General features: G+C 40.9%; 1 protein-coding gene and 1 long non-coding RNA gene across 4 annotated transcripts; one reads left to right on the plus strand and one right to left on the minus strand.

Moving 5' to 3' along the window:
- Positions 1-428: 428 nt before the first annotated feature.
- LOC138503533 (uncharacterized) lies at positions 429-2,096 on the minus strand. Its single transcript, XR_011279656.1, has 2 exons — positions 1,003-2,096; positions 429-900 (listed from the first exon to the last, which is right to left on the minus strand). It is a non-coding gene; the product is annotated as an uncharacterized lncRNA (long non-coding RNA).
- A 46-nt stretch (positions 2,097-2,142) lies between these two features.
- On the plus strand, positions 2,143-6,719 carry LOC138503534 (uncharacterized). Of its 3 annotated transcripts, XM_069623336.1 has the most exons (3): positions 2,143-6,145; positions 6,248-6,322; positions 6,410-6,719. In XM_069623336.1, exon 1 carries the CDS (start codon positions 3,277-3,279, stop codon positions 5,371-5,373), a length of 2,097 nt encoding a protein of 698 aa, XP_069479437.1. In that variant the 5' UTR covers positions 2,143-3,276; the 3' UTR covers positions 5,374-6,145; positions 6,248-6,322; positions 6,410-6,719. The 3 variants fall into 3 exon arrangements, with proteins under 3 accessions (XP_069479437.1, XP_069479435.1, XP_069479436.1); XM_069623334.1 differs by having other exon boundaries at positions 2,143-6,322; XM_069623335.1 differs by having other exon boundaries at positions 6,248-6,719.
- Positions 6,720-12,692: the final 5,973 nt, after the last annotated feature.

Consider the following 12,692-nt stretch of genomic DNA (forward strand, 5'->3'; position numbering starts at 1 on the left):
CTTCAATTCAGTCCTTCAAGAGCAAAGCCAAATTGTGGCTTGCTGCTCAAGACAATCACGCTTCCTAAGATTCAATACCCTGATACTACCATTGCATGACTTGCACTGTAATTGCCTTATTGTATATTACCTGTTTGTAATTCTGCAACCTTGACTTTTAGTCCATTGTTTCTTCTAGTTTATCTCAGGCTAAGTTTCTCACTCCCCACTGTTATTGTACCTTGTACTCCACTGTAAATGGAACTCTAGCCCTGACTGTACATTGACCACTTGTAAATCCAACAGATTGTCCACAAGATTGTGGAACTCTCCCGTCCCCTGCACACCCTTTATACTGTAGAAACAGTCAATATTTCTATACAATGGTAATATTCAGTTTCTTTCAGAAAAAAGAAGAAATTAATGAGAGAAGCTAATTCATGACACTATTATAATAAAACAGAATGATGGGGACCATCGGTTTTAATTGAATTTTAAATTAATTGTTATAGATATGAATTTCAATTCATTCATCATCCAGTCTTTGTAAACATAATAACATAAATGTGTTCATTTTGAGGTTACATTCAATATTATAATACAAGGGCATACAAGGTACTCATCACACTTTCTATACAATAGGCTTTTCACATGGTATATCCACAGAAAGTAATGATGAATATTTTCTCGACGCGTTTCGGGGTGTCCCCTTCTTCAGGAATTGATAGCCCTCTTCATTGCCGTTAATCTTTGTTTCGTCTATAATGTATGATACAATGATCAAATTTTAGATTCTCACTGATAACTGTCATTTAACTCTTGGGAGAAATTTTTAATAATAATCACCTGGATGTTCAATGTGGAATATCCTAACTGGATTTATTATCAATAGCAATATCAGCCCAATAATGGTTATTCAACCTGTAGATGTGATAAAAAGACAATAGGGAAAGCTCAATTAAAAACGGGATCTTAATTCATGAAGGAAAATCTAGTCATGTAATATCTAAGAAAAAATATTACCTTTCGGTATTTCTGTAAAAAGCTACTACATCCATGGAATGGGTCGCTGTGGTATGTAGAGAGTCCTCAGGTACGGAGGTAGTGCAGTAATGGGCGATTCCTCCACTCGTGTCTGTAAAAACACGTATATATACTATATTAGATACACGAAAACAATGGGGTGGGATCATTCTGTGGAGAGTATTCTGTGAAGGCCTCTAGGCTCATGATATGCAATTGGGGAGCTGTTTACAAAGGATTCTCTTACCTCCTTCCTGAGAAGATGGCCGGTGCTGTAGCTCGAACCGTTCTACACGGTTTTCGCTAAAGATGGCCACTATTTACATTATGACGTCATCACGTCGAAGCGTGACGACGTCACTATGTTTAGAACGTCAGCGTGTGACGGGAAAACAGACGTCATACGGACATATTTTAGAAAACAATGTGTAATTAACCAATAGTATATAGGTGTATATCTATACTGGTGCAGGGAGTTTGAGTCAAATGAAATAAAGGTGAAAAGAGTCGAAAGATAAATGTGAGGAGTGTCTCATGTAACTTCTGGGAAATCTATTGTTTACCACGGACAAAAGTTAATCGAATATTGGACATCCGTGTGTTTACTATTTCAAGAGAAGCATGCTCACATTCTATGGTCTGTAACTTAATACATCCTATGTCAGTAAAAAATCATCCTAAGTGAACTGAACAAATTCAAAAATGTATTTAACAGCAATTGATATTGTATCCACACTGGGTTTCTGATTGGGTCAGGGGAAACAGTATTTAGTTACAAAAATGAGGCTAAACTGTAATCTTCGTTCATCCCATTGGGAGCTAGACTGTTTAGTCTCTCTATCCAGAAGATTTCCCTCTGGTTCATACGTCTGGCATGATTGCCACCTCTTGGGGCTCTGTTCACAATTTCCAAAATCACAACCTTTAGTTGAGAAATATTATGTTTCTTTATGGAAAAATGTCTTGCTACAGGTGAGTTAACACTGTTGGTACGTATGTTACTTTTGTGTTCATTCCAGCGCTCCTTGGCTTTCCTTTGTGTCTGTCCAACATAGTAAATGCCGCATGGGCAGCTTAAACCATAAATGATTGATTTCGTGTCACAAGTCAAGGTTGTTATTCTCCCCGGCACCCCGTAAATTTTCAACAAATCCTGTAAAAAAACCTTAAACCTAGGTGTGCGCTAGGCAACACAAATATTGGATTCTTGCTCTCTGCCCCCCTAAAAATGCTTAGGGAGTGACACAACAGCCATAGCAGCACCCAATAGAAATACTAACAATCACCTCCGCCTCCCTAAGGGATGTCTTTTTCAAAGATCAATGCAATTACAGAAAAACACGCCACAACTTTGGCATTTAACGAAGAGGAAGCCACACGAATTTTAGGGCTTTTGAAGGAAATCGAAACAACCACACCAACAACGACTAGTCCAGAGAAACTTATTACACAATTGGAGAGGGTCATCAGAAGGGAGATATCGCAAAAACTACACGCTACTACATTAGCACAATACTACCGAGCACAAAGAATCCCAAGAGGACTAAGGGTATATTTAAGACCCACACTGTGCAAGGACAACCCAGATTTTGTGAAGAAATGGGAGCAGATCTTAAATAAATGCTCTTTGGATCTTATATTATTGACAATCGAGGAATTAGCAAAATCTGTCAGCAAACTCGACAGTGAAATCGAAGACCTGACAGAACAACTGTCGAAATTTAAAAACAAAGAGGAATTAACAACCATCATAGAGGAAGTGAACAGAACATTGGACAACTACAAAAAGGACATAGAACAACGCAAAGTCCGAAAATTCAGAAGAGATACGTTGGATTATCTTCAGGATATAGTATACTCCTGGCAAGAATACTACGCACAAAACAAAACCGCACCAGGTAGAAGACCACAAAACCACAAAACACCAATACCGGGACAAGAACCAAGTGGATCCAGTAGCGAAATACCTACAAGTGGGGACGAAGTTATCAATAGGGAGAACGCGGAAAGTGGACCGATTATACATACATCACAAGAAGCGACTACCTCTAACGCACAAACCACTCCCTCGGTTTTTTTAGACAAAAGACTACGCGAAGAGGCAATAAGAAATCTAAGATCGCGGAACAAACCAAACAACTAGTTGTTAATATTTCATCAAAACCACTATCCAAAGACCAAACGGACACATTGAACCTAGGTTTAACATTTATACCAACCCAGAATTCCAATTTGCTGGAAGAAAAAATCAATCTTCACAGACTGGCACGGAAAATGAGACTCAAAGTCTTTTTTGATTCACAAATGGGAATCAACACTACACAAGAGCCACATCAATACTTAGAAATGAAACCCAAGAGTCATTTCGACCCTCAAGTCAATAACATAACCATCAGAATGTTTGAAGAACAGATGATAAAAGATCTCAAAAGGGTTAATTTCACCAGAACAAGGAACTACAATACCAGGAGAAGGCAGAATGAAATCATCAAGAACCTTGCGGATGATAGAAGCCTGACCCTAAAACCGGCAGACAAAGGAGGGGCCATAGTTATTATGGACACTACATACTATGAGGAGAAGATTTTAGAGCTCCTAACAGATGAGAACACGTACATAAAAATTGAACAAGATCCGGTCAGAGAAATATCAAGCATTATTGAAACTACGCTTGAGGAAGCTGAGGACCAAGGATGGATTTCCAACAAGACTAAATTGTTTTTGATTAATGAACATCCTATTACTCCAATCTTCTATGGACTGCCAAAAATACATAAGAACTTGACAAAACCCCCCCTCAGACCGATTGTTGCGGGAACTGATAGTATCTTCAACCCACTAGCAGTTTATGTGGACAAGGCATTACAACCCATAGTCCAAACAACCACAACATATCTTAAAGATACCACAGATTTTCTCAATCACCTAGACACCTTAACAGATATTAACAGAAATGATCTACTGGTTTCGTTTGATGTACAGAGTCTATATACATGCATCCCACATCAAGACGGTTTGGAAGCACTCGAATGGTGTCTACTAAGAAATGAATGTGAAGCAAACAAAACCTTCCTAATGAAATTAAGCAAAATTATACTCATTAACAACTATTTCAGATACAGGACGCAGTACTATTTACAAGCATCAGGAACTTCAATGGGGTCAGCAATGGCCCCAGCCTATGCTAATCTATTCATGTACCATTTGGAGATGAAATGGATTTTGATACCAACAAAATTTAGCAAAAAAATCATCACCTGGAAAAGATACATTGACGATGTTTTCGTCATTTGGAGAGGACAACATCACGAACTAGAGGAATTCCTAAAATACATCAATTTAGGCCACGACAGAATCAAATTCACGATGGAAATTGGAACCCCTAAACTACATTTTTTGGACGTTGAACTAGAGATTGGGGAAGATGGGATAATCACCAATATTTATCACAAACCCACCGATGTTAACAACACGTTACACTTCAGGAGCCATCATCCGACGCATTTAAAGAATAATTTGCCCTACAGTCAATTCCTTAGACTAAAGAGAATTATCTCAACAACTGACACCCTGAGGAATGAAAACCTATTGATGACACAAAGATACAAGGAAAGAGGCTATCCAGAGTCTATCATCAAGAAAGCAGAAGAAAAAACACTCACATTGGAGAGGAAAGACCTCCGTATATCAAGAAATAGATCTAAGGAGATCCCATTTCTCTACGCTTTAAGATATTCAGCACAGAGTCATCACATAACAAGGATGATCAAGAAGAACTGGGGTATAATCAAATTGGATCCACAACTAAAGAGACTATTTCCTGAACCACCCATAATCGCCTACAAGAGGGGTCGGAACTTCAGGGATAGCCTAGTTAAAGCAGAAAGACCGAGAGTGGACAATCAAAGAACCCTCACCAAGAGGAAAATAGGTACGTTTGCCTGTCTCAGTTGTGGCAATTGTAACAACATAATGAAGGGAAGCTATGTAAGACACCCATCAAATGGCCAAAAAATCCCACTAAAGGATTTTGCCACTTGTGACACGAAATCAATCATTTATGGTTTAAGCTGCCCATGCGGCATTTACTATGTTGGACAGACACAAAGGAAAGCCAAGGAGCGCTGGAATGAACACAAAAGTAACATACGTACCAACAGTGTTAACTCACCTGTAGCAAGACATTTTTCCATAAAGAAACATAATATTTCTCAACTAAAGGTTGTGATTTTGGAAATTGTGAACAGAGCCCCAAGAGGTGGCAATCATGCCAGACGTATGAACCAGAGGGAAATCTTCTGGATAGAGAGACTAAACAGTCTAGCTCCCAATGGGATGAACGAAGATTACAGTTTAGCCTCATTTTTGTAACTAAATACTGTTTCCCCTGACCCAATCAGAAACCCAGTGTGGATACAATATCAATTGCTGTTAAATACATTTTTGAATTTGTTCAGTTCACTTAGGATGATTTTTTACTGACATAGGATGTATTAAGTTACAGACCATAGAATGTGAGCATGCTTCTCTTGAAATAGTAAACACACGGATGTCCAATATTCGATTAACTTTTGTCCGTGGTAAACAATAGATTTCCCAGAAGTTACATGAGACACTCCTCACATTTATCTTTCGACTCTTTTCACCTTTATTTCATTTGACTCAAACTCCCTGCACCAGTATAGATATACACCTATATACTATTGGTTAATTACACATTGTTTTCTAAAATATGTCCGTATGACGTCTGTTTTCCCGTCACACGCTGACGTTCTAAACATAGTGACGTCGTCACGCTTCGACGTGATGACGTCATAATGTAAATAGTGGCCATCTTTAGCGAAAACCGTGTAGAACGGTTCGAGCTACAGCACCGGCCATCTTCTCAGGAAGGAGGTAAGAGAATCCTTTGTAAACAGCTCCCCAATTGCATATCATGAGCCTAGAGGCCTTCACAGAATACTCTCCACAGAATGATCCCACCCCATTGTTTTCGTGTATCTAATATAGTATATATACGTGTTTTTACAGACACGAGTGGAGGAATCGCCCATTACTGCACTACCTCCGTACCTGAGGACTCTCTACATACCACAGCGACCCATTCCATGGATGTAGTAGCTTTTTACAGAAATACCGAAAGGTAATATTTTTTCTTAGATATTACATGACTAGATTTTCCTTCATGAATTAAGATCCCGTTTTTAATTGAGCTTTCCCTATTGTCTTTTTATCACATCTACAGGTTGAATAACCATTATTGGGCTGATATTGCTATTGATAATAAATCCAGTTAGGATATTCCACATTGAACATCCAGGTGATTATTATTAAAAATTTCTCCCAAGAGTTAAATGACAGTTATCAGTGAGAATCTAAAATTTGATCATTGTATCATACATTATAGACGAAACAAAGATTAACGGCAATGAAGAGGGCTATCAATTCCTGAAGAAGGGGACACCCCGAAACGCGTCGAGAAAATATTCATCATTACTTTCTGTGGATATACCATGTGAAAAGCCTATTGTATAGAAAGTGTGATGAGTACCTTGTATGCCCTTGTATTATAATATTGAATGTAACCTCAAAATGAACACATTTATGTTATTATGTTTACAAAGACTGGATGATGAATGAATTGAAATTCATATCTATAACAATTAATTTAAAATTCAATTAAAACCGATGGTCCCCATCATTCTGTTTTATTATAATAGTGTCATGAATTAGCTTCTCTCATTAATTTCTTCTTTTTTCTGAAAGAAACTGAATATTACCATTGTATAGAAATATTGACTGTATCTACAGTATAAAGGGTGTGCAGGGGACGGGAGAGTTCCACAATCTTGTGGACAATCTGTTGGATTTACATAGGTTAAAACAACCCAGTGTCAAGGTTGTTATTCTCCCCGGCACCCCGTAAATTTTCAACAAATCCTGTAAAAAAACCTTAAACCTAGGTGTGCGCTAGGCAACACAAATATTGTACATTGACCACTTACCCATTTATTGTACCTCATGCTCCCTATTTCATCCTTTTGCACTCTCTTCACTGTTATCGTACCATGTACTCTTTCTGTATTGTATAATTGTAACCTAAGATATGCGACAAGATGCCTTTGGGCCAGGTGCGCTATACAAATACACAAAATACAAAATACAAATACAAAGATATATTCATGCTGGTTGTTCCCATGTGGTCCATGCAGGCTACACCAATATATGCCATTATTACCATGTACGCACTCCCAGCCAGTAAACATGCCATGCCACAGAAAGTATGTCCAGGCTGACTGTGCACCATAAGTGTTATTACTGGCTCCATTGGCCTAAATTCAATGTGGGTCAATTTAGCCAAGTAGTATGTTTGCTTTAACCTTGATGCATGGTCCTGTGCAACATAGGTAAAGCAAAACAAGCATTGGCAGTGCTAACAGTTTGGGCTTTCATGTAGGCGTGGTACAGGCACTGCTGTATTGGTATTAACTGGCTGTTGATGGTAGCAGGTGCAAACTGGCATCTAATAGCAGTGCCTGACAAATGCCTAATACGCATGCACACGCCAAAACCGTTGGCTTTGCCAATGTTTGTTTTTAACAGGACTTCAGTGAAAGACACAGGGTGCAACAACATTGAGCAGATCGGGCTCTAGGCCCCTCCGAAATGTTGTGTTTTGGTGACTCGATCTGGCTGCATGGGCAGAGCCAGCCCCTGGCTAGGGAGGGCTGAAGTCCTCCCACTTTGAGGCAGAAGGCCTCTTTCGATGTGTCGCCAGCCCGTAGCTCTCGTTATCGAGCGGCAGCAGCATCCAACATTCAGAGTACAAATGCCTATCCATGCGATATCAACAGACTAACTTTGATAAAGCCAAAGTCTTAATTTCTGGTCTCAGCTTTTAGATGGCACACCTCTCCAGAGATTAGCATAGAATTATGAAATTAAAGAGCCTCTGAATTGGGGTGAAAGGTATGACTAGTAGCCAAAGAGAAGGTGAACTAGCTATGTAGCTTCCTGGCTGGGCTCAGGTTATTGGGAGGCAAGTGGGAGCAGGGCTGATTGAAGACAGGGCTGGTTTGGGGCCCATTTGTTTTCGCTGTTTTTGGGGCACCCCAGGCCTTATAGATTGGAAATATAGGCCAAGGCACCTGTGGAGTGCTTAAATAAAAAATGAAGTCAAAATGATACAGTGAGGTGGTTAAAAGCTGCAGATTATCAGTAGGTATCTGTGTCATAAGACTGCCAACATGGGAGCAGCTGCTTGGGGGCCCATTTCAACTGCAAAAGCTGAAAGACCCAGACGTCATCCCTCAGTGGGGAAACCGACAGAGCAATGGGTTTATTGGCCCCACATTGGCCCCACTCACTATCCACTTTCAAAACTGTCATCCAGCCCCTGCCGGGCTGACCAACAGAGCCGTGGCCAGTCGGAACAAGACACAGACATTAAACAGGGCCAGGGCTTCCCTGTTAACAAGGGCCCTGAAATTACTAGCATAAAATATTTCACTGTTAGCACCTGCATTCATAAACATACATTTTAGGTAATCGAACTTGTGATGTGGGGTTAGCACTTGCATGCCACAGGAATGATTCGAAGGGAAGTGGTGACATGAGAAATCTCATTCTCGCAGCAGTCCTTAAGTGTGACGTTTCAGAAATGAAGGCAAGAGTTAGCTGCTTGTAACATTGAAGCTTCATCAGAATAATCTCATTCTAATGTGGAAAGATGATAGATCTGCCCACACAAGTAAGTTTGCCCCTCCCATACAGGCTCTGACATTAGCGCCCCTCCCAACATTTGAAGTGTTAGTCCCACTACGTTGCCCCCCCCCCGAAATTTTAGCCTCGGTGCACCTCTGATGCCATGACCAAACCCCTTAATTAAGTGGCCCACAGGTCTGCTAAATTTAGGGATGGGGGCTGGCGCACACACTCACATACAGCATTTTCACCCATGCATTCATCCACCAGTCACACAACTCCTTGCATGCATGCATACATAAAACCAAACACAGCACAACATAAACACCAACATACAAGTACACATTCATACACATATACATACTTATTTAATTTAAATACACGTATATACTACATATATATATATATATATATATATATATATATATATATATATATATATATATATATATACACATTTAAATAAAAATAAAAAACACTTACCTTACCTCTATGCACCCTTGAAAAGCCCCTGCACAACCACAGGACATGTAGACACGCTGCCTAACAGGAGAGAACTCCTCTCCCATCAGTCAGTGTGGTCACGCTGAGCAACGTGAACACACTGACTGACAGGATAGGAGTCCTCTCTTGCTCTCTTGTCATTTTGCATGTCCACGTTGTCAGCTGAATAACGGGAGGCAGCAGAGCTCACTTCTGAGCCCTGCTGCCTCCCATTATTTAGCTGTTTATTACGGGGCCAAACGGCTTTGCAGCAAACAGCAAAATCATTGCAGGGGAGAGCAGACAGCACAGTCCCCCGTGTGAATAAAGAACACGGGTGGACTGTGCTGCCTGCTAGTTAGGAAAGGGGGTCGCGAGGCCCCCTGAAAGCGCGAGGCCCATGGCAGTTTGCCCCTCCTGTCCCCCCCCTCGTGACGGCCCTGCCGGTGGAACTGCAGAGATTGATAGATCCGCTAACTAAATTCTTGCAGAATCTTGATTTGGAATTAAACCTCTCTAAAACAAAGATTCTGATTTTTGGTCACTTTCTGAGAGTGCACACAGCATCTTGCAGTGTAGTGGGGATAGTCTAGTTTTTTGCACTTGGGATTTTTGGTTACTTGCGTATGTGCCTGAGACAAACTGGTGGCAGCAGTTAGCTTATTACCATTTTTCTATTATGTTTAGTGTGCACATCCATGTTCACCACCTTTGGCTACTAAACGTGGTTAGTGCCCTAAATGGCCGTGCTACTAGAACTTCCACTTGTCTGTTGGTCACGGTCCACAGCCAAGGAGCAGAGTTCCTAAAACAGAAAATAAACATCTACCGGCCAACAAGAGCACTCAGATCAAGCAACGGCAACCACCTAGAACCAAAACCATACAACAAAAGAAAATTCAGAGGATCATCTTTCTCTCACCTGGCACCAATGACCTACCAAAAAACATATGTAACAGAAGGATCCTCTTCAATTCAGAAAACTACTCAAAACATGCCCCAGAACAAGAAGGAAACAACAATTAAGCATATACACAGCGAGAAACAAGAATCCCAGAGAGGCAACCCACCCTCCGTAACTTCCCAATTTATCTTCCCTAACCGGAGGGCAGGGGGAGGATGCCATTACTGCCTACTGCTATACCAATGAGGAAAGATAGGTAGGTTAGGTTCCCACTTAGAAATGGCAAGGGGGGACCAGGAGAGCAAGGGGAGGATGCCATGTCCACATACCGCTAGTCCACAGTGTAAACATAGGCAGGTAAGGATCATCACCACAGGAATGGGCAGGATGGGACCAGAATCATGTAAACTAAACATTGCCAAGACCAGAGTGGTCTTCAATCACGCCTGCTTCAATCAGGTACACAAACCACTAATGTAGCACAGAGGAAAACTGCCACCCCCATCATACCTGCCAACTAGACAGACAAACTACAATACCAAACTCACAGGATAACCATAGATGTGGAGCAACACAAAACCCAAAGACTGAGTTAAGAAAAAAACACTAACCCCAACTTGAAAGACTCATCTTTTCTATGCACAGCAATCTGCATGTACTTCACCACACTGCAACAGCTGACAGACAACACATAACCCGTGTCAACGGTACATGGAAACTCTCACCAACCCGATAACTGCACTCAAGCTCAGCGAATGGTGAAAACCGAACTGAAGCTGCCAACAGGACATCGCAGCTTTCACTCTCCTATTCCCACTACACCTTACTAACCCCAACCCCTCCTCTTTCAGATCCACCAGAGCACCTGGGGACCACTCCGATGGTGACAGTGCACACTACAAACATTTTACCATTAACGTTAACATAATGCAAGTGATCCATAATTAATATTTAAAAAAAGAAACATCTAACAATACTAAAAACAAAAAGTCACGTAATGTATGCTATTTGCTTAGCTTATTATGAGGTCTAGAATGCATGTCTGAGTAGTCGCTTCTTGCTAAGTCTTGTGATCCTTTTGTGGATAAGATCAGCCCTAATTTCCATCAGAAGGCTGTTCCAGTTTATAGACACGCGTACTACACATGTGCAGTCCGCATGGCATTCCTTCAGAACTTCAGTATGGAAATTAGATAGAGATTGGAGGACCTCATGTTTCTTCTAGGTTGGTGGCTAAATGCTCTGGCCAAACTAATGTTGAAATGTGCTTTATGGACAATACAGAGTGTTTTGGGAGGATTGTCTGTTCACTGGGAAGCCATCATTATGCCCTTAAGGCTTGTGTCATCAAGTTTCAGGTCAACTGCCATTGTGGCTGCCTTATTTATTAGCCGTTAAAATTGGAGATTGAGATGTTTACAGAGGCCCATGTAGATAGAGCTGCAATAATACCTTCTGCTAAGTTTAAGGCTTGGATGATGTCACTTGTTTCTGAAATCAATGGGTAAAGCAAGATGTTCTTGTCTACATACAATTGGAAATGGGTCTTCTGTGATAACATATTGATTCGGAGCGCACATGGCAACTGATTGTGGGAACACTCACATTCATAGCTTCTAAGGCTGAGGAAGGAAGTATACCCCAATGTAGATTTGACTTGATAGGTAAGGATGTTGGTCAGGCGGAGCCATAATGCAGGGCCTCAGTTTTCTCAGTGTTCAGACAAAGATGCTCATTAATTTTCCAGACAAGGATGCTTTGCATGCTGGATGTAATGGGGTTGTTGTTTAAATAACTCTGAGCAATATACAATAGTACAACATGGAGATTGTTATAAACCTCCTCTCAACCAACCAGAATTTTCATAGCGTAGTCAATAATTACAGTGCAATTTCCAGGTTAGGCGTGTTTCAACAAGACATTTCCTCTTTGAGAGGACTTTTTTCATGGTAACACCCCAATTAACACACGAGTGATAGCTAAATCATGGGAATATTATTTCACTATGTGCTAATCAGTGGTGTTGCTAGGTCTGGAAAAGATCTGGGGCTCCACTAATGTTGCGACTTCTAGACCTCAGGAGGAGTCATTATCGCTTGGGATAATTTGCCTTCCCCAACCTTTGGCCAGAGGCGTGATGGGGGGGTCATTATCCTGTGACAATTACCCCTCTCGAGGTCTACAAAGCTATACTATCTGCAGGTCATCTTTATACACCACATCTGAAAAGTAGGAGTAAATTCCTCAATTAGGCCTTCAAATTATTTTAAATAGACATTAAATAATCGGGGGGTCCTAGAGCACTGGGTGATTGCGCCCATCAGAAGATGCAGGTGGACTTGCAAGTAACCATTTTAACCGGGGTGGAGTGAATTTGGATGTAACTAGCAATCGACTTCAAAGCGGTGCACGGGGTACACTTGATGGTGGCTGGTCTGTCCACCAGTAGCCACATGGTTGACAGAATCATAGTCAGCAGGAAGGTAGGATGAACACCATTGCCTTATTCTGCTGCAGCGCCTCCTGCATATTCTCTTTTGTATAGTTGTTTGTGGCAATCATCATTGGAAAATCATGTCAACTTTAGGAGAATAATAAT

This window comes from Ambystoma mexicanum, chromosome 11 (genome assembly GCF_040938575.1).
Source record: "Ambystoma mexicanum isolate Mex_15411 chromosome 11, UKY_AmexF1_1, whole genome shotgun sequence".
NCBI classification, from domain to species: domain Eukaryota; kingdom Metazoa; phylum Chordata; class Amphibia; order Caudata; family Ambystomatidae; genus Ambystoma; species Ambystoma mexicanum.